The sequence below is a fragment of the Haemorhous mexicanus genome, chromosome 2 (assembly GCF_027477595.1).
Source record: "Haemorhous mexicanus isolate bHaeMex1 chromosome 2, bHaeMex1.pri, whole genome shotgun sequence".
Classification (NCBI taxonomy): Eukaryota; Metazoa; Chordata; class Aves; order Passeriformes; family Fringillidae; genus Haemorhous; species Haemorhous mexicanus.
Genome location: NC_082342.1, coordinates 46,829,609 through 46,851,490, shown reverse-complemented (window position 1 = coordinate 46,851,490; position 21,882 = coordinate 46,829,609). Strand labels below are relative to the sequence as shown.

At 38.0% G+C, this 21,882-nt stretch overlaps 1 protein-coding gene across 2 annotated transcripts in view; it reads left to right on the top strand.

Moving 5' to 3' along the window:
- The window catches only part of CWF19L2 (CWF19 like cell cycle control factor 2), a 58,364-nt gene extending 43,759 nt beyond the window's left edge, over window positions 1–14,605 (top strand). For both annotated transcript variants that reach the window (XM_059838645.1, XM_059838646.1), the window contains 6 exons: window positions 3,679–3,891; window positions 5,367–5,483; window positions 9,561–9,716; window positions 11,102–11,182; window positions 13,045–13,146; window positions 14,038–14,605. In XM_059838645.1, the coding sequence (XP_059694628.1) occupies window positions 3,679–3,891; window positions 5,367–5,483; window positions 9,561–9,716; window positions 11,102–11,182; window positions 13,045–13,146; window positions 14,038–14,178 (810 nt within the window). In that variant the 3' untranslated portion in view covers window positions 14,179–14,605. The remainder of the gene's footprint in view (window positions 1–3,678; window positions 3,892–5,366; window positions 5,484–9,560; window positions 9,717–11,101; window positions 11,183–13,044; window positions 13,147–14,037) is intronic.
- The last annotated feature ends 7,277 nt before the right edge of the window (window positions 14,606–21,882 follow it).

Sequence of the window (21,882 nt, the reverse complement as noted above, 5' to 3'; positions counted from 1 at the left end):
AAGGAAATTTGAAGTGGGGGAAAAAAGTATTCTTGAGGTATTATACAAGTATAATCTCGATCATTAGGAGTTCTGTCTCTTAAGGTTTCCTTTCAGTATCACAATGATACTAAATTCTCTAGCAGGGCCTTTTATTTGAAGGGGCCACCCAAAAAGCAAGTAGTAGCAGCAGAGGGACCAATAAGAGACACAACGTGCAGCATGCTCCAGGTGGAGTGTGCAGGAAGCCAGCAGTGTATAAGACTCCAGGGGTTTTACTGTGGAATAAGTAAAAAAGAATTGGTTTAAAATCAAGCTGAGATATGGTTCCAGTGGCCTGAACATAGGTTGGCAGAAAAATGAGGCTGACCCTGGAGTATACCTTGCGCAGATTTGCAAAAGTTACTTCAGGAAGTAGCCCCATGCCACGGTGCCTGATGGCTTCACTAACGTAGCAAATTAAAAAGGGCTTCAATTATTTAGTAAACAGAATGTTATATAATGAAATAATTCTTGTAATTTATTGATATTATTCGTGGTCATTATCATGATAAGGGTTTAATCAGAAAATACAACACTGTAATTTTTCCCTCTCTCAAATCATTCTAATTTATGCATAGTCAGATGCTGATTTTTTTCTAAACTCCGGAGCTGAATGGTTAGAGATCTCACCCCTTTTCTTGCGTTTTAGCCACATTTGCACTGTATCTGAGCTGTCCAAATGAAAGCCCAGAGGGCTCCTGTGGGAAGTTTGGATGCCTTCCCTGACTGCTGTTTAAATGTTTGTGTATTACAGGCCTCTCTTGGCCAGGGCAAGCGCAATTGTGATTCTTCTCTGTGAGTTAAACAGAAACTGCATCCTGGTTGTGGAAAATCAGATGGACAGTAGCAATGACGTAGTTGCACAATTATGCTATGAGATGTGGGAGGCCATGTCATTTTGCCTGGTGCTAGGAGTCCTAAAGGTGCCTTTGTGTCCTCTGGTTAATCAGTGCTTGCCGAAAGAGAAGGGAAAGCTGGAAAAAAAGGATGTATATGAAAGAAGAATGTGGGAGATAAGGCCAGAATAAAGTGAAGTAGGAAAAAGAAGACTGGGGATTGTAGAGCTGATCTGTCTTATGAACATATCAGTTCAGCACAGCTCTGGGCTTTGGTCAGTATCTAGTAGAAACAAAGACTTCAGGTGCATTGCCCTTATAGATACCTGAATTTCCTTTGTTAGCTTTAGATAATTTAATGATGTATTATAGGACATCCCAAAATTAAACCAATAGATCAGAATGACTTCCTGCATCTGTCTGATCTCTCTGCAGCACCTGAGCAGCAGGGGGGATACCAAACAATATCAGTCATGGTGAGAGAACTAAATACACAACATCCAAAATGCATTGGCTTTCATGTTTGGCAGGTGTGATGCTGCACCTCTGATTCAGAATAGCAGCTTTCCAGCAACTCCTAATACATCAGCTTACTTCCTTCTTTGGATGTATACTAGCTCTGTTTTTTGTATGGAAGAATATATGTATGAAAGAAATTGATTTTTAAATGATTACTTGCTTGCCTTCTGGCATTTTAGAGAATGATTTCTTCTTGTTCTTTCAATTGCCCTATAACTTCTTTTTGAGAGATTTAGTTATAGCCAAGTAATACAATTGGCAGAACTCACTGGGTACCTTGTTGTACAAATAGAAGTAGAAATATTTTAAAAGAGGGATGGAGCATTTCTCCTATGAAGACAGGCTGAGAGAAGTTGGGGTTGTTTAACCTGGAGAAGAGAAGACTCCAAGGAGACCTTATAACACCTCCCAGTACCTAAAGGGGGACTAGAAATCACACAGGCAGATACAACAGGAGTTAATGGCCCCAGCCAGAAAGAGGGTAGACTTAGTTTAGTTATTTGGGAGAAATTCCTTACTTTGAGGGAAATCAGGCACAGGGACAGGTTGCCCAGAGAAGTTGTGGATGCCCCATCCCTGGAGCATCCAAGACCAGGCTGGATGGGGCCCTGAGCAGCTTGGCTTAGAGGAAGGTGTCTCTTTAAAGTCTCTTTCAGCCTAAACCATTGTATGGTTCTATGATCTCTTGGTCATTACTGTACCAGAAGAAACAAAATCTGGATTTTAGACAGCACCTACTTTTTAAAAGTTTGCTACTTTGCATGTAAGAATTTTGCTTTGGATCCCAGATATCATGTTGTATACAGCAATTTACCCATCTTGAAGAGAGGCATCTTCTAGGCTGTTTAATAAGATGAATATTTATTCTATCACAAAGGATTCTGTGAAGTATTTTGAAAAGTACTATTATTTAAAAGGTTGTGGAGGTTGTGTGTAACAAACCAGGAATTTCCATGACTACTTCTAAGTGCAAGCAGAGCGGAGTAGTAATGGTATTCTCTGCTCCCTGTGATACTCCTGATAGCCAAAATGTTGTGATTTCCACTCTTCCTTTCTTTTCTAGTCTGCCAACTGTCATGTTTCCATTCTCATGGCAGAATTTTGATTTAAATAAAAATCTCAAACCTAATGTTTAGTAATAACAAAATGCTGCTGTTCTCTAAGCAGTGCTTTGGCTGCAGGTCTAACTTTGCCTTATTAATGCTTTTATGACAGACGAACAGAGACTTGATTTTAGACACCCAAACCACTTCATATTTTTTCTAAATCTCAGAAATCTCCTTTTTCTGTTAAATTTATAATTACAGCAAGACAGAAGAAGAATGGAGTTAAACTCTTGAACTCTTGATTTTAGTCTGCAGTGGCTTCCAGTAGGAAATGCACATAATCAGTTAAGTGTATTATAGCTGAATAAAGTAATATTAAGAAAGCTCCTCCTCAGTTATTTGATAAGGAGAGTACTGAGCATATTTAAAACAAGGTTTTGGTCTGTGTTAGAGGACTGCAGTATTTGGGAAAAGCAAGATCTTTTGTCTTTTTGGGGGAAAGTTAATTATGTACTCTGTCCTTTTTTTTTTAAATATCAGATTATCTACAGAAACTATGGCTGGGATATTTGGAAGTATTTATTTTATTTGGAGACTGTGCTTCAGTTATGATAGCATGCCTTCCAAATGCCTTCAGTTAACATTAGTTCTTTTCTAGGGCTACCCTAGTCAGTATCCTAAAATATATTAATATTTGTTGTGCTGTGCAACAGGTGCACTCAGAAAGACTTAGTATTGAAAGCAAAGACTGTTTTCGTCCCAAAATGGCTTAGTCCTGTTCCCCTGGCAAGAATAACTGTTGGAATATTTCCACAGGATGTGAATATGAAGTGCAGAGTCATGATCTAGTTATTTCACAAAAGATGATTTAAAGTTGTTGCATAAAAGGAGAGGAGGAGGAGACGGGAGAGGATAAAATATATTATAAAAATGATATATGAAATTGTGCATCTATTTAAAGATAGCTGAAGTTATGTCAAGATAATATTGAAATACCTAGCCCTTAATTTGAAATGGAATATAGTAATATACTCTTCTCACTGCTGTCACATATCTATATTTTAATATCTGTGTATGACTGCTCTCAAGAGAGGTACCTGATGATTCCATCTGCAGCAGATGCCATATGAAAGGAAGAAATGCTACTGCTTATGTACTTTATGCTTTTTTCAAGGAAGGAAGCTCTTTTTCAAAGAGCTAAGTATTTTTCCTTGCTACTTCATAAATAAGTGCAATTTTTCTGCATCTCTTTTCAGCTCATGGAAAAAACAGACAGAGAGTACTACACTCTGGATGACATGTTTGTTTCCAAAGCAGCCAAGAGAGCACGCAGTGGGGAAGAGGAGGAAGTACAAAGAAGAAAAGCAATCCGTGAGCACCAGCAACTCGCTGCATGCATGGAAAAGTGCCCCTACTGCTTTGATAGCAGTGAACTTTCTAAACATCTTATTATTGCAATTGGCACCAAGGTAAGAAAATAGCAATTTAACACAAGCATTGAAATAAAAAAAAATGATGTTAGAGTGTTTAAAATTAGGAACAAAATTGCTTCTGTGGAAGGATTTATTGTTCTGCATCTGACTTTCCTTGCTCTTTCAGTTGATTTCACAACTTCATCAAGAGTGAGGAGGAAAAAGATATAAATCTGTCATGAATTTTAAAGCTAATCTTTGGTGTCAGGACTTCACATTTGTAGAAGACAAGAGTAATAATGAAAGATCTCAGTGCAGAGATTAGACTGTCGGTGGATTTGTGGAAGATTAAATCACACTTCACTGAAGGAAATTTGAACTGGTGAAAAACTGTCTTGATATCAAAGAAAACTAGGTGGAGAATTCAGTTTTTAAGCTTAGAATCCCTTTAAATAGACAGAAGTTTGGTTTGGAAACCTTTCTGGTTCTGTTAATGCTTTTAAAAGTTGCATAAATATATGGATTTATAACATCTGAATATATACTTCAATATAGCCTTTTTTGGAGCTTTTTACTACAGTTTTCATTTATCAGTGATGTTTTCATTTGGTCTGAAACTCTTTATAGGTAAAGAGTTGCACAGCTGGTACAGATATAGAGTTATACAGCTGAGATGTATACAGCTGACACAGTGCTGTGTTTTGGATTTAGGATGAGAGTAATGTTAATAAGACACTGATGTTTTCAGTTGTTGCTAAGTAGTGCTCAGGGACTCTTCTGCTTCTCATACTGCCCTGCCAGTGAGAAGGTGGGGGGGGCACAAGGAGGCAAGAGGGGACATGGCCAGGACAGCTGACCCTAACAGACCTTAGGGATATTCCAGACCATTTGACGTCATGTTCAGTGGATAAACTCGGGGGAAAGTTGGCCAGGGGCCAGTGCTTGGGAAGTGGCTGCGCAACAGTTGGTAGATGGTGAACAATTGCATTGCGCATCACTTGGTTCATATGTTGTTGTTATTATCATCATCGTTATTTAATTTCCTGTCCTTTTAAACTCCCTTTATCTAAACCTACAAGTTCTACTTTTTTTCTTGATTGTCTCCCCCTGTCCCACTGGGAACAGGGAGTGAGTGAACAACTGTGTGATATCTAGTTGTCTGTCAGGTTAAACCATGACATGGAGTATGCATTATATCTATATATATTATTAAAAATGCATAAATCTATATATGTATATTAAAAATATTGGAGTGCACTAAACAGTGTGATTTCATAGCAGCTATGATACCAGTTGGTTTATAAGGGTGATATTACTGCCTTGGTGGTGGAACTGCTCTCTGGATACTGTTGGTTCGCTTGATCTACTGGTGGATAATGGGCCCTTTTAAAAAGCACTAAAATTGCTGTATTTAATAGCTAATGGCTTCTGTTGGCTTGAATTTAGCAAATGATGAATTTCTTAGCCTCAGCAATGGGAAGGTTTTTAATGCTGGAAAACTGGGCACTTGAGTTTTTGTTTGCTTTTCCTAGGTGTACTTGTCTCTCCCAAGCAGCCAGTCCCTTACTGAAGGTCACTGCCTGATAGCCCCTCTACAACACCATACTGCAGCCACTCTTTTGGATGAAGACATCTGGGAAGAAATCCAGGTGGGCTGAGAAACTGTCTCCTGTTCTAACCCTTTTGTAAAATAATTTTGTTGTGGATAATAACATCCTTGTAATAAGTACGTATTTCCATAATTTGTAGTCTGGCAGCTCTGTTCTGATTCCACTAAGGGGCAGAACCTTCTCACGTTGTCGATGAAAATTAGCGGTCAGATATTTACAGGAAAAGAGAGGCAGGGTAAATACTGAAGCAAATTTTCCATTTATAAGCACTAGAAGATGTTTCCTAGAATGCTGTAAAACATGCATCCTTGGAGGTCTTTGAAACCATGTTTGAGGAATGTCTATTGGAAATGAAGAAGGTACAGCTGATCCCTTAGGGAAAATAGAATAACTGGCTTCATAGGATTTTCTTGGGAGTGCCAAGGAAAAGAAAAGAATTATCAGACCAGGCAAATCACTTAAAATTAAATACAAATATGTTGTTTACATATCTTCAGTTTTTTAATTTGTTTTTGGGTGGATTTTAATTAAAAGAGAAATACCTTACTCTTAAAATCAATGAGATCCCCGTTCAAATCCAATTTTCTATCTTTTTTGGAAAGAATTTTTAAAATAAAGTGCCAAGCATGATGGGTTGTGCTTCCAAGTCTCTTATGAAGACATTTTGAAGATTTTGAGTTCTGTTTTCTTTGGAGATGGAAAATCAAGGGAGGGATGTAACAAGCTTCTGCCTAAGAGATTGACTGTGTTTGTCAATCATCCTGCCATCAGGATTATTACAAGGGGAAAACAATTTGCCACCTCTTATATTGAAATATTGGAGACTATGTCAGACTAGAGAAAGCTTTCATTGTTGCAGTTGCTGAGATGTAAAACCAGCATAATTTATAAGTTTGCAATAATTTAAATAACGTTGGTTTTTCCTCAAGTCTGGAAGATGGATTCTCTGACTTTTCAAATTTGCCCCCCACATTGATTTTCATGTCTGATGTTGTTTCATACAGTAAATTATGCTCCCTTCTAACCAGAAAGAAAAGGTGTTCTCTTGCATATGACAGAAATGCCTAAGAAAGTTGGATAAGAACCAAATAAGTGCAACAAGTAGGATCAGGAGGAACAAAAGAGCATGTGGAAAAGTGATAAATATGTTTATCCTCGATCTTTCCGTTCAAGCTCTTAACTAACCAATTATGAATTTTAAATTGTATGAGAAAGAAAATAGGATGATGAAAAGGTAAGCAAATGCAGTCCCTGTCTTCAACACTAGTCTTTTACTTATTAGAAAAGGCATCTAGTTGATAATTTGATCCTGTGAATATATTCACAGACAGAATATAGATATTCTTAGATATTTTTTTGCAGCGAAATATTTTGGAAAGTAATGGATACATACCTTTTTTTTTTTGGCCCAACATATATGTATTACAGGAGTCAGGAAAACGTCAGCAAGAGTATAAGCAGACAGTTAATGACTAAACTAACTTTCTGATGCAAAAGACATATTTTTTATTATTGTTGAAGGGAAAAAAATTTCCACACTTGAAGTATTCACAAAATATTGTGTGAAGTATGTGTTTTAACTATTTTTGCTGGTTTTTTTTTTTAAGGATATATTGGAGTAAAGCAAAAAGAGCTCTTTTATGCTGTATGCCTTCAAGCTCTTGAATTTAATGTATTGTGCAGTTTAGACACTGATGTGCTCACTTGCCAAAGCAAATATGCATGGAATATTTTGAATATGAAAAGATACAAATCTTCACACATTCTGTGTTGACTGAAGTGTTGCATCTATTAATGTTGTGTGCACCCAAGCATAAGCCAAGCCTTCTTATTTCCCCTTATGGATGGTTTTCTCCTTTCCAGTGCTAATTATTCTTGATGCTTTGGCCTGCTCAGAATTTGGAGGAAAAGTCCAATGTATTTAAAAACAAGAAAATGCAACTGGGGAAAGTTAGCTAACATCTGCTGGTATTCTAGGCTTTTTGATGGATTTTGCATTTCAGTTGATACTGCAGGGTAGCAGCTGTAAGTCATAGTCTTTCTCAGCCTTTGGTGTCTCACCACATTGCTTGCTTCAGTGTGTTTCAGAAATAGAGGTCTGGTGGCTGGAGTGACAAGGAGAAGACACAGTAGCCTGTCACTCTGTGCTGTAGAGGCCCATATCAGTCACAGAACACTGGGCAGCGTCTTCTGGCTGTAATTCATCAGTTGCTTTAAGGGAATGATGGCAGCATTCTCCTGTCGCAGCATAGAGCAGCTCTTTAGTGAGGAAAAATTCAGGGCACAAGGGCCTGCTTTGAAGAGCTTAAATGCCTAGTTTAGATATATATTTGGCCATGTTTCTTAGACTTCTAGTTTGATTCATACTGAGCAAGATGGCAGAAGGATGGAGAGCTCTATTTGTAGTCCTGTTGCATTAAAAACCCCGTAGTGATTTGTATTCCTTCTATTTTACTTCAGTACTTGCTGATGTTGCCGATGTGTATTTGTTTATGTATGTTTGATTCATCAACTCTCCATTTACTTTAAGATAGAGGAATCTTAGACCTTTAGATGGGATTTGCCTTTTAATGGTGCTCTTTGTGCTTCTGAGCACTGTTAATTGGGAAAAAATACCAGTGCAAAAAGGACTACCTGTGAATTATGTGAATCTTAGGGCTATGGTACCTTGGTCTGTGAGGCTCCTACAGTTTCAGTGATTTCTTGGCTTACACTTGGAAATGGTATAGAAGCACATGTAAGACAAAAATCTTCATTTTTAAAAAGCATTTTTCAAGATCTTGAGAAACTTTCAGAAACATTCACCTTATCAGAAAGGTAGATCTTTTGTGCACTTGAAAATGAGTTTGAATGACTTAGGAATCATCCATTGTTTTTGATAATTTGTTCAGCATCTGAACATTGTAAGCTGTAGAATGATGCTTTTGCATATCTTGGATGCAAATGCCAACTGTCAAGAGCCAGGGAACAGCCAGAGCCAGCTGCTTTGCTGGAAAGCAAGTCAGGGGTTCAAGGTGACAGGCAAGGAAGGTGGGGGAGGTCATCTCATGACAAGGCACACTCCCATGGTACCAGGCCAGGGGTGTTCCTGTGCTAGTAGTCAAGGTCATCCATGGCCCTGTGATGGCCAGATGGGTTTACAGTGGTGACTTAGGTCTGAGATGAAGTCAGGGCCAAGAACCTGGCTGGGCACAGGCATTCCTGACACAGCTCAGGCAAGAACCAAAAGAGACAGCCTGGACTTCATTGCAGATTCTGTGTGACAGGGGGCCAGGTCCACACTTCTCACCACTCTTTAATACCCCATCTCTTTCTGCTGGACCTGATCCAGTTCACAACTGAAGTGCATCAGAGCTTCCCACCTACACAGGCAGCCAGAGCCCCAGCAGGTAGGGCCCAGCCGCTGCAGGGCCTCTTGGGTGTGTGCAGGACCCTGACACTGGAGCTATCAGAGTTGTTACCTGAAATACACTTTGAGTAGGTGCAGTACCTCCTCCCTCTGACAGGGAGCTGGTAAATGTAGCTTGAGGCCACATGTACTGAGTATTACATTTGGTTTGCTTCCAAACAGTGAAGATGGGGGATTTATTTTTTGAGGCAATTATTAGTGTTTTACTTAAAGATCAAGCATGCCTAGTGAAAATACTTTCATTTTTAAATTTTTTTTTTTGTTGAACTGTATAATTGGAAGGAGTAGTAAAAGGGTAATTGTAACTCTAGGCAGTAAAACCAGGTCATTACCTTCTTAGGAATTGCAAGCTTGGGACCTACTGTTAAAGCCATGTTGTTTTATGGAGCACTACATTTAAGAGGTTCCACATAGTTTCAATTTCAGCTGTAAAAATATGTGGTATTTATTAAAACTAAGTTTGTAGTGGTAATTATATTGTGTGTTTCAAAATAGTTTCCTAGACTTCTGATGTTTTTATCATAGGAAATATAGTTAATCTTAAGTTAGTAAATAATAAAGAATAAATAATTTTCCTAGTATGATTGCTACTGTTTTCCATTTTATTGTTACTTTATTACAAATGTATTAAGCTAGTGAAATAATACATTGTATCTGAAAGTTCTGCAAAGTCAGTTTAAATAACACATTTTTTTTCCTTTAAACAGATGTTCCGAAATGCATTGGTGAAAATGTTTGAAGCTAAAGACTTGGACTGTGTGTTCCTAGAAACAAACATGAGTGTGAAGAAGAGGTATCATATGGTATATGAATGCATTCCTCTTCCAAAAGAAGTAGGAGATATGGCTCCAATCTACTTTAAGGTACATAAACATATTTTTCAAGAAGTAATTTGAATGAATATATGATAATTCATCTATTTCTGGAAAATTTTTTTTATATTCAAATGCTGTTTTTGAAAATATATAGTCTTTGATCCTTCTTCTGGTCTATTCTTTGCTAATATTCCTTGATCTTAAAATAAGCAGTGTGAAATAATTCAGTTTTTCAAGTAGTCAGTGGAAGAGCTGGTTTTCAAGTAGTCAGTGGAAGAGTTTTTTTCAAGTAGTCAGTGGAAGAGCTGTTTTTCACTGAGCATTTGTCCCAAGTCTAACTGCACTGAAAATACTATAAGAAGATGAGAGAATTGTTGCCTGTTGAAGTGCTTTAAGGATTGCAGTACTTCCTACTTGAGTCTTGTACTATAAACTTTAAACACAATATTTGTGCCTTGGCAAGCATTAAATGAGAAAATAATGTTGCCTATTTTAAGAAATACCAATGTAGATAGTGTTTCATGCCCATTTTATTTCAGTAAGCTCAAATTTTACATGTGTCTTAGGCCTCTGATGAATGTTCTACAGCAGGATAGATATTTCTTCTACAGCTTTTCTGGTCTCTTTCCTCTGACCTTTTAAGAAAAGATTCATTGAGGCTTCGGTCTGGAACCGAGTGCTTTCAGCTTTCAGCAACTGACTCATTATTTGCCTTTTATAAGTAAATTATTTTAATTGATTTTTGAAATACTGTTTATGCTTTCTGGAAATAATGTGATTAGGTTTTGATGAAGTGGGACAGCAGTATGGTGACCAACAATACAGTAACTTTTAGTAACTTTTGAAATCCTCCACCTGTCAGATCTGACTGCTGTGCTTCAGATGCTGGTATAACTTGTGGCTTTTTTTGAATACTCAAGGAAAGAGAAAGAACAAGATTCAATGCAATGTCATTTATTTTGGAAGTATCTACTATTAAAATGCACTGCAAATGACATTTAAAGGTACCTGCCCTACAATATACCCAATTCCATACTATGGGGAATACAGAGTCAGCTTTGGGTTTTTAAGGGCAATCATCCTTCTAAGCTGGATTCTTCTCTTAGTGTTTAAAATAGAAAGAAGGCTAATATAGTGTAACAAATTCATAAGAGGTTTTGTATGGGGTGAGTAAAAAAAGAATGTGACCATTTATTTGAAACTTGTGTCAAGCAAAACTTAAAAAAGAAACAGGATCTGAACGGGGTGGGTCTGAAGATACTCTATAATGTCTTTATAAAGTAGCTTGTGGAAATCAGACAGGTTACTAAAAATAAAGTTACTTTGTTAAGAAGTTATTGTTACTTGCCCTACTGCAATGTACTTCACTACAGTTAGTTCTTTATTTGCTCAATGAAGGACTGTTTTCACCTTTACATAAAATAATTTTACAGAAAGCTATAATGGAGTCTGATGAAGAGTGGTCCATGAACAAGAAGTTAATTGATCTTTCTTCAAAAGACATTCGGAAATCTGTAAGTAGTGAAGTGTTTTGTATCCTGAATTTATCATCAAATTCTTCTAACATTTTTCCTTTATTAACTGTTTCAAAGAGAGAAGAAAGGGAGCACAATTAGATTAGTGCATCAGAAGATGGCATAGGTATGAGGAGAATTACCAGTCTACACTCTTAACTGACATTAGGGAAAAGATTTCCATTTATTTCTACAATTTGTGGACTAAGCTGCCAGCATTAGCTGAGAACAAAGCTGACACTTTGAGGACATGTACTGGCATAATTTTCTGATTAACTTTAAGAATTAAGGTAGATCAAAGATTTGCAAATTACTTTCCTGGAACAAATATGATTTGTCCTTTTCATTAACCTAGAACAACTGTTTGTGTTGCTAAGTTTATGAAGTGAAAATATAAATAGCATTATGAATCTTTTTTTGTAAAACAAGGGAACTGTACCCTCTCTGTCTCCTGGATACTGAGATGAAACATCTTTATATAAACAAATCTTAAAGGAATAATACTGGATTGGTTAGGTTTAAAGATTGTTCTGTCATTTTAATATTGAGGTGGAAGATGTATGTTATATAGTCATACATTTTTGTGACTATTATAGATTTTTTTTAAGGTAGGCCAGATGTCAGATTAAGTCAGGACAGTTCTTTACAGTTATACAATGTAGCTAAATATAAATTGTTACACAGTTGTGTGATTTTAACATTATTGTTGGATAAGAAATGTCTGTAGGCTTCAGGAAGATCGGAGAGTGTGTCTTAGAGACTGACCTGAGGTTTGGGAATTTGGAGAGTTGTATTGGGAGATGGTGGTACCTGGCTAGAAGGTCAGACTTGGCTGAGACATCACCTAGTGGGTGGATTGTGTGCAGAAATTGAGAGAAATAAGACAAAGCTGACCTTTTCTTTAAGGTGTCACCTGCCAACCCATTTTTTCTTATTTAATGATTTTTCTAAAGTCCATTTTAAGAGTTACATGTTTCTTGCTATGCTACATTGCTTCTCTGTATTAAATCTTAATTATTTTTAGAGTCAGTATTTCAAGCAATAGATGGAACACTCTTCCTGAAAGTTGCATGGTTATTTGGACTGTAGCAGAGGAAATGCTTATGAATTGGAGGCTTTGTAAATCTTACCAGTACAGAAATGTCCTCAGCAATTAAAGGAGTGAAAAATAACTTGTTGTAGTGAAACAGCAGAAATTATTTGCAGTACTGTAGCAATAAATGGATCCACTTCTGTTAAACTGAAGGGTCTTTATTGTGGCAGATATCCAGCATCTCCCCTGTGGGCTGACAGAATTACTGTCTGATCTGGCAAGCTAAGGATAGTATCTGTCCATTCACATAGAGGGGGTTTCTGGTAATCTATTGTCCAAAAAGGTGTTTCCTCTTCCCCCTGAGAGTCAGTTTTTTTACTGGGTAAATATTTCCTATTACCATAGGAATGTTGACCAAAGTCAACATTTAATAAATGTAGCTTGCTAGTTATCCTAAAATTTCTGTTAAACTTATGTAATTCATAGATGTGGAGTCAGGGAGCCATTTGCCCACTGTGCACACTGCTGCCTGGTGTCCCCATCTCTTACCTGTTATTCCAGCTGTGGTCTCTGGAAGTTCTACCCAGGCATCCTCTCTTCAGTGTCTTTTTGTCCAGTTGCTGTATGTTGTTCTCTTCCCTTACCTGTTTGCTTCACTGTTTCTCTGTTGCAATTTTATCCTACATGTAGATGGTTTGAGAGGTAGTTTAAAATAAAACATGATACTATAAACTGCAAAACCATGTTCAAATTCATTCTTCTCTGGGGAGGTTGACAAAATGCCAGCAATGTTTGTTAAACATCTGAAAATGTGGCTTTGCATGTGTAGGTTCCGAAAGGGTTGCCGTACTTTTCTGTGGACTTTGGCCTTCAGGGAGGATTTGCTCATGTGATTGAAGATCAGCACAATTTCCCTCATTACTTTGGAAAGGTATTGTTATGTAAAAGATTAATTTGCCAATTATAGTCTGTTTTGGAAAATTTAAGTAATTAAACCAAGATGCTGCCAGAGCAGTTACTTTGATGTTCCCTATCTGAGTTTATTATCTGTCTTTTCTTGATGAGTCATTGTAACTTGGCTTGTTGAATGAAGCAGTTGATTTTTTCACTAGCTGACACTGAGATTGTGTTTCTAAATTGGTGTTTCTTTTAATTTGATCTGTACTGCTGATATTTGAAATTCTGGGTATATAATCTTATAGATAGAAGATACTTGCATCTACTTAAGAATTTTCATGGCCATAGTATTGATACACAGGTGCACTGGCACCTGCTTGTATAAATTACTGTGCATACACATACAGACTTACAGACAGCTCCTACTAATATCCTCGTGTAGGTAAATTGCTACTCATGGTATGTGTAGTGTAAAATGTATATACAGGGAGAGCTATAGTAAACTCTTCCTGTCTTTACTATGTCACAGAAAACATTTTTTTTAAAGAGTCGGTGTTTCAAAAACATGGGAGAAATTGTGGGGGCAATATGACACTAGAAACAGCAAAGTGAGCAGCTTTCTTTCTCTGAACTTACCTTAATCACAAATGCCCTAATGCATTAACAGGCTTGCAGTGTTAGGATATTTAAGCAGTACATCAGTGTGCTGTGCTTACAAGAATTTTGCTGAGGCAACCATCTAACAACTGCAATTCTGTGTTTAAATTGGTATATTTTTCAGCATTTCAAGTTTTAATTAGCACTTGAAGAAAATGGACAATCTCATAATTTGAAAATACATATTTCTTTATTCTGTGATAAGATAGTGTTAAGTAGTATGGTAATTTTGCATTTATCATTATCTATCTTACTTTTACTTGCAAAGGAAATTATTGGTGGTATGCTGGACTTGGAGCCACGGCTCTGGAGAAAAGGAATCAGACAGAACTTTGAGGAGCAGCGGAAAAAGGTGTTGCAGTTTGCACAGTGGTGGAAACCATATGACTTCACCAAAAAGAAAGAATGAGAACAACCTGGAGTCAAGGACTATATTAGCCATGAATTACACTAAAGGATACTTCAAATGTTAGGAATAATGCCAATGTGTTATGTGTGGCTAATATATTTTAAAATATTGGATATTGTTTACTTGCTAATGATCTGTTTCTATTTTGGACACTGGATCACATGTACCTGCAAGCCTGAAAAACCAGATTTGTACAGTGAGTTTACTTTTTCCTTTTTCAGCTGAGCCAAAAGGATAATATCCATGTGGCCATTTGAGTTCTTTAAAATGTAACTTTTGCTTTTGGAGTTTTTATAATCTTTGAGACAGCTGATATTTTTTATATTCTAATAAGCCAGTGCTTAATTATCATGGTGAACTTTTGTCAAAAATGGTGTACATTTTAAGAACATTTTGATTAATACAAATACATTGTTACAGAAGGAAATTGTACAGAAAATAGTCTTCTGATTTTGTGTCTTTGTGGTCTTTAAATTGAAGTCATTGCAATAAGACAAACATTCATGAAGAACGTGATTGATGAACCTGCTGTTGCCCCCTGCACAAGAATGAATGCAATTTTTTTGTGCTTTTTTTCAATATGAAGTAGTGTTTTTCAAGCACAAAGGATAATGAGACAGTCCATAGCTGATGGCAAATGACAGCTTTAATAGTAGCTGTTACTTTTGGTAACAGTGAAAGAAGAATCTCAAGGGAAAATGCTCTCTGATGGCCAGCAAAGAAGATCATCACAGGGATCTCCCAGGTGACTCTTCTCCCCTGGGTGTCCCCTCTCATGCCACAGGTGGTTTTTGGTAAGACTTTGCCCTAACAGTTTTCATCAAGACCAGCTCAAAATCCCTGCTTGTTTTTCCTGCTTGTGATGCTGTTAGAGCTGGTTAAAGCACGCTCTGACCAGAGGCAAGAGTTGCATGTAATTGATTGTTAAGCATGGATGTCACTAGGAAATGCCTTCAAGCTGTTTCAAGGACCACTTTCCAATTTATTAGCTAGATTTTGTTTTTTTCTTTTGTGTAAAAGATATGAAATGAGGATATGGAAGCGTGAGGTGGGGAAAAGGTGATTCTTGCTTCAATGTCCACCACTTCCTGCAGAAAGCCTGACATAGCAGGCTTGGACTTTGCAGGTAGGGAGCTGGGAGAGCAAGGAGAACAGGAGACAAGGACAGAAGGACATGGAGAGAAACATTACAGCAGCACAAGGGAAAGGATGCAGACTTGTGAACAGAAGACTGCAGTGCTTCAGGGAAAGGCTGCAAATGGTGGAAGGTGGAAGGCCCTTGCATAGGATAGGTTAAGGCTTTGTGTGTGTCTCAGTGTGCTTCTGGTTATTTTCCTTCTGAACTATTGCTCTGTACAGCTCTGTTAACTACTGTGAACTGCTCAGATTAAGAAATGGATACTAAATATTACAGGGTTGTTTAAGTGCTTATTTATAGTCCCTTGGTGGTCCTTTGCAGCTTTGCTGAAGATGTGGTGTTTTCCCTGTTCCTGCCCCACTGCCACATTTTGGCAAAAAAGTCTGGTAGAGATAGGAATCCGCTGTGTTGTGAATTATTTTCTGTAGGATCTGTCAATTGGTGCCACTGCAAGAGAAGTCACTTAAAAGTAAGCTTTGATGATGATTGTAGTGATCTAATATCTGATTTACACTGTGTTCACCAGCAAGCTGTGGATAAAGGGACAGTTCTCCTGTTCTCCTTAGACTTTTGTGAAGATTGCTTAGCAAATAGGATGTGAAATGGTAACTGCTAGTAGTTGTTGGAATGTAGCAATGCTGAATCAAGTTTAGCTAAAGCACAGTCTTTGGTGGTGTAAAGCATGACTAAAAATTGCTTTCTCTGAAAGCATAGGTAGCCTCCAGTCTCATCTGCCTCCTGGGGTGATAGCTGGAAGCAGCAGAGGTGACTTTCTTTTAAGGCTGTGGAAAAGTCTTTATCCAATGCTGTGTTGGAAATGGAATTCTTCTGACATCACTTCTCTCAGAATTTGTGTTCCTCAAGGGGAGTGCTATGTTTCACAAAGAATATCCAACTTGTGTGTAGAAAAGTCCTCTGACTCATGGTCCATGCATATTTTATTATTCTGCTTTCAGCAAAACTACAAAACTACTGGTATTGTTTGGAAAGGACTCTGAAATATGGGATAAGAGTTACTCAAGCTAGTGATACAGGAAAATGTTTCTTACCCTTTTAGAAGCTTTCAAAATGGGAGACTGTGTTTACTACATACACTGAGAAGGGTATCTTGTCGGAATTGGTCACAGACCAGAAAAGCATCTGGTCAGATTAAGCTGTTCCTCCTCATAAGTAACTCTAAATATTAATGAGAATGTGACAGTAAACACAACTTGTTAGGGCACTTTTAGAAGGCATGGAGTGCTTGGACTTCAGTCCTTACTCTTATAAATACTAAAAAAAATTTAAATAGACCTCTTTCATGTAGAAGAATACCTAATAACTAAGTTCTTTAGCAGTAAGATAGAAAATATTAATTCAAGTGTTTTTAGGGAAAACAAGGATTGCAAGCTTGATTTCTTATGTTGGTATAAATGTGCTTCTATGTACTCTTTTGTGTGACCAGGGAAGAGAAAGATCTTCTTCAAGTGAATCTACAGATGTGTTTTAACAGGTATTGGATTATATCCATGTCTTGGCCCGTGTTACAAGAAGGTCATGTAATAGGTGCTGCTACTCTTCTGATAGAAAAACATGGTAAAATATATAGTAATTCTCATGGCAGTTCACCAATCTCTTGAAATCTCATGAAAGAAGAAAGATTTTTCTGGATCCCCTGACAATTCTTTCTTAGGTTGAAATTTCTTCAGCATTTCGCTTTTTCTGCATTTGTCATTTTATCATTAAAGTATGTTTTTCTAATTGACCACAGGTGAAAAGTCATGGAAACACAGGCTGCTATACTCTTGCTTTAAGTGTAGCCGTTTGTAAACTGGATCTTTAATATCCTGGTTAAACTAGGACTAGATACTAGAGTACAAAGCATCTTTACCTACAAGGATCTTTACCCTCCCTGGCTCCTGGGTGTGACCCAAACCCTGTACACAGAGGCACATCTCGCACACTGGTTATGTTAGAGAAAGCAGAGTCTGAGCTCATCCTGTGTGGGTAGTTGTAAAAGGTTCATTCCTCAGTGCTCAAGCTTGTACCTTTGTACAAATGGTCTGAGGGCAGCAGGCAGCCTGAAATTGCTCTGATGAGCCGACTTTTAAGTTCTATATTTGAGCTGAAAATGCATCAATTCATTATTTTTAAATGTTTAGCTTTTGTAAAGCAAGTACCCTAGAGCATACGTGCAGTAAAAACAAATTTAGCAAAAACCCACAAGCACAATTAACATTTTGAATAAAGTTTAACGTATTCTTCTTGGGCCACTATCTTTGAGGTAATGTTTTTAATCAAGATTTTCTGGTTTGCAGTTTCTGGCCATTGATGCACAGCTCTTGGTCACCTGCCAATCTGGAATGAGAGATAGATACAGTTTGGTTTTGAGACCAGACAAGATGAGCTTTCCAAGTCTGTCCCAGCTCTTTCTTCTGTGGTTTTAAGATGTTATTTGGTACTGATATTTTATGTGAAAATGTTTTGGAACAGCATTGTAAGACAAGATATGAGCAGCAAAGAGCTGATAAATATTTAATGGGGCATAAATGCGCAGTTGCCGCTGTACAGCTTCCCCTTGCCTGTATCACAGGTTACAGGGCTTCATTTGGGAATGCCAAGTGATCTCTTATGTTTCTAGATGGTTTTATAGCCAGTTTCAGCTGTGGGCTTTGTAGTTGTTTGAAAGCATTACAGGTCTTCCAACTCTTCCAATATTCTCCCTTTTAGTGTAGAACAACTCTTTGAATGTTTGACCACAGTTCAGGAGGCCAGTGGGATGGAAGAAAACAACGAACAGTCAAAATGGCTTTATGGATAGTGGCATCTCCAGGTGGAACTGGGTATGGGCTTTTAGTTCAGAGTTAACATGGCAAATTGAATCAGAAATGGTAACATTATGGTCTTTCAGTCCCTTGCTCTTCTTTCCTGGCTGCTATTGCAGGACAGATTTTAATTTTCTTATCTAAACTGCTCTTCCATTAGGTAACTCAGCACCACTTGCTAAGACTTAGTAAGAACTTGCTAGGAATGGCTGAGTCAGCCTCTTAGCCACTGAGACTGACCTGTCTGTACTACAAAACTGGGTCTTTGCCTGAATCACCTTTTCCCATGGCTGACAGTGAGGGTTTGCTAATGTTACGTAGTGGAAAAGGTACAAAGCCTGGTTTGGCTGCTGTTTGTCATACACCAGCACTCCAGGTCTCTGTGTAACTGTGTGTTGGGATATGTACTGATTACATTTAGGGAATAAGTGCTGAGACTTCATGGGACTTCACTAGAGTTACACTGGGCTGTACATCATTAAACATTTCAGAGTATGTCCTTTATCATGAGGAGAAGGTAGTTTTAAGTGTTCAAAAGAAATTACTACTTTACTTGTTTATGTACTTCATCTGCTAATACTGGATTTATAAAATGTATTAAGTAGGCCTTAAGCCTTTCATAAGTGGTTTGTGGCATCCATAGAAGCAGAGGAGGAAGACAGGAGATAATTTTATCTAGCTGATCCAAAGGGAAATTCAGGTACATTTATGATATTGGCATTCCTAGGTCTGTTTTTCATAATGAAACATTTGGTTTACCTTTAATCTGATTTGTCCATGATTCAAGTTCAGTATTTATTGTCTTGTCTGTTACGGATGTGTGAAACATGATTTCGTTCTTCAGAGGCTGCTTTTGCATATCTGAGGACTGCAGTTAGACTGTCTCCAAAGTCTTGTCTTCAGGTTAAACTACATTTTCTTTCAGTGTTTTACTGTAGGTTATTTTTTTCTATTCTTCTCATTCTTTTGTGCTCAAGAGTCTCTCCGGTTCATTAAGATGGGATGTGATGGAAGTCTCGAGAGTGGATATGATATCTTGGAGTTGTTATCACTGTGCCTGAAATGAGAAGTTGCTGCCATTCTTGGTGGAATATCCTCCTAGTCACAGACACACACACACCCCCACAGTGCAGTTTGCCTATTTGAGGAGACTGTGACATAGTGAAGCCAATGACTCCCTGCAATCTTCAGATCTTCAGATCCTCTCCTGCTCTCAAATCAACAGTTTGCTATTATAGCAAATTACACCCAAATCTGTGTTCTTGCTCTTATTGACTTCATTTCCTTTTTATAGACCTTTTTTATTTTCATTTTGATGAGATAATTTTGAATTCTACTTCTGCTTTTAAATTATTTTTAGACCCTCTTGAGTCATGTGCAAAGTTAAGGAGCAATGCTGTATTGCAACAACTAGCAGTTGGTGCCACATCCATGTTCACCCTGCAATATTTGTGTTCAGTGGCTAAACTGCTTCCCTGCTGTCACTTGTACTGTTGCTTGCTATGACTTCTGATCCCCTCATTCTTGCAGATGTGTCTGCTGTGGGTACCTCAAGTACCAAATGCAGTAGGAAGGGCTGCTTTATTAGAGTCAGAAACTAGTATCATCTGTAAAAGGTGAGATGGAAATAAATGATTATCCAGGATTATATTCTGGTTTTCCATAGGAAAAAAAATGGCCTGAAATTCAGACATTGCTGTTATACCTTTTTCATTCATCTGCTTGGCCTGGTCCCTTCCCAGCCTCTTGCACATTCAGAGCACTGAGGGGGCAGAGGGAGAAACAGGAGAGGCCTTGATGTTGTGAAAACACTGCTCAGCAATATGTGAAACTTTAGTGTCCTATCAGCATTATTTTGGTCACAGATCTAATTCACAGCATCACTCAAGCTCTGCCCTCTGCTATTGGCAGATAGTGTCATGGCCACTACTCAGCAGGAGTTTTGAGAGGCTTGGTTGAAATTATGTGCCATGAGTTCTTGCTGTGATTTACAGTCAGGTTGGTTGAATTTAAAAGTATATACTACTGGTCGTTCCTGAAAACTCTGAGGAAAATATTGTCTGTAATGAAAACATAGATTCAGGGTTTTACAAGCCCTGAACAACTTGATAGGCTGTAGAAGGCAGAGTGGAAAGAGAATTTTGCTATTATCTCTTTTTACAAACAGCACATGGCTTCTTGAGAGGTTCCTGTTCACCAGCTCCGCACTTTTATTGAAGTGTAGACTTCCGTGGAAAGCTTTTGAATTATTTTCTCTTTAAAGCAAAAATACTATGGCCAGTATTAGAACAGAAACAGATGATATGGAATTCATCTGACATCGTTGTGAGTAGTTCTTGTCTCTGTATATAGCTATCTGCAAGACTGTGAGTAAATAGCATTTTATACTTCCTATAAAATAAAAAAAAATTTAAAAAACTTTGTTTTAAAGTGGAAAAAAAAAGAATAGCATCCTCCAAGGAAATCTTAATCTGCAGGACTTTGATCTTCAGAGCTCCTTACAAACATGAACTTTGTGGTCTGAAGGTTTAGACAGACACAGCTCCCTCTGACAGCTCTGAATCTATTGTCTCTTTGGACCAAGTGAATTTCCCCCAAGCCTTTGCACATGCCCTGCCCCAGCCCAGCACCTGGGATTTGGGTTGCTTAGGGCACCTAGAAAATCCTCTTAGATTCCAGCTCCTTTTGCATCCACTTCAGCTGGACACATCATCCTTGAAATGCTCTTTGTCCATGGAACAGAGTTTAAAATGATTTATGACTGCACAGTCTTTTATTTTTAGCTTCTGTGCAAAGCTTCCAAATCAAATCTTGATGGGAACTTCTGTCTGTGATGATTTTATTGTCTTCATTTCCACTAATGAAAAACAAGTAGAGTCTTGCAGTTGAACTGTGTGGTTGTTTTCCTTACTGTATTTTTTACACAAATCAAACAGGAATACAGGTAGATGAGAGCAGTAATATAATTCTGGCATATTAAATAATTAACTTTAAAAAGGTCAGTGAATCTCTTCCTAACAGAACAGCACTGCTAGAAAGCTTGGATTGTTTTTTAATGTTGGGAAGTGGGGACATGGAAGAGGGTTGTGAGGACTCACAAGAGGTTGTGAGCTGGGTGGTGCAGTTGGCACAACAGAAGGATGGGAAGCCATCCTGTGGGGCTGGACAAGCTTGAGAAGTGGGCCCATGAAAACCTCATGAGGTTCAACAAATCTAAGTGCTACTTCTGGGTCAGGGCAATCCCAGCCTTGAGAAGAGACTGGGAAAAGAAGTCACTGAGAGCAACCTGGCCAAGAAGGTGTGGTGGTGCTGGTAGATGAGAAACTGGATGCAATATGTCATTGTGTGCTCACATCCCAGAAAGCCAGTTGTATCCTGGGATGTATCAAAAGCAGTGTGGCCAGCAGCATGAGGGAGGTGATTCTGCCCCTCTGCTCTGCTCTGGTTTTTATCATCATTGATTCCTCAGTTCTGATGCTACTGTGGTCTTTCATGTGGCTGCATTATGTGGGCAATAAAATTGTGATGTTTCATTTTCTTAAATTACTGTATATGCATTACTTGGTTTATGCAGATATCTTTCTGCACCTTCTGGTTGATGTGTTTTCACTTCACAGAAGATTCCTGGCTATGCAGTTTTCATTGCTTTTTTTTTTGTTTTTTGTTTTGCTGGGTTTTGTTTTGCCCTGTAACACACTGACTGCAGTACGTCTTTCAGAGTGCCAATCAGAGTGCTTCTCCTGCTTGGCATTGTGCTTAGCT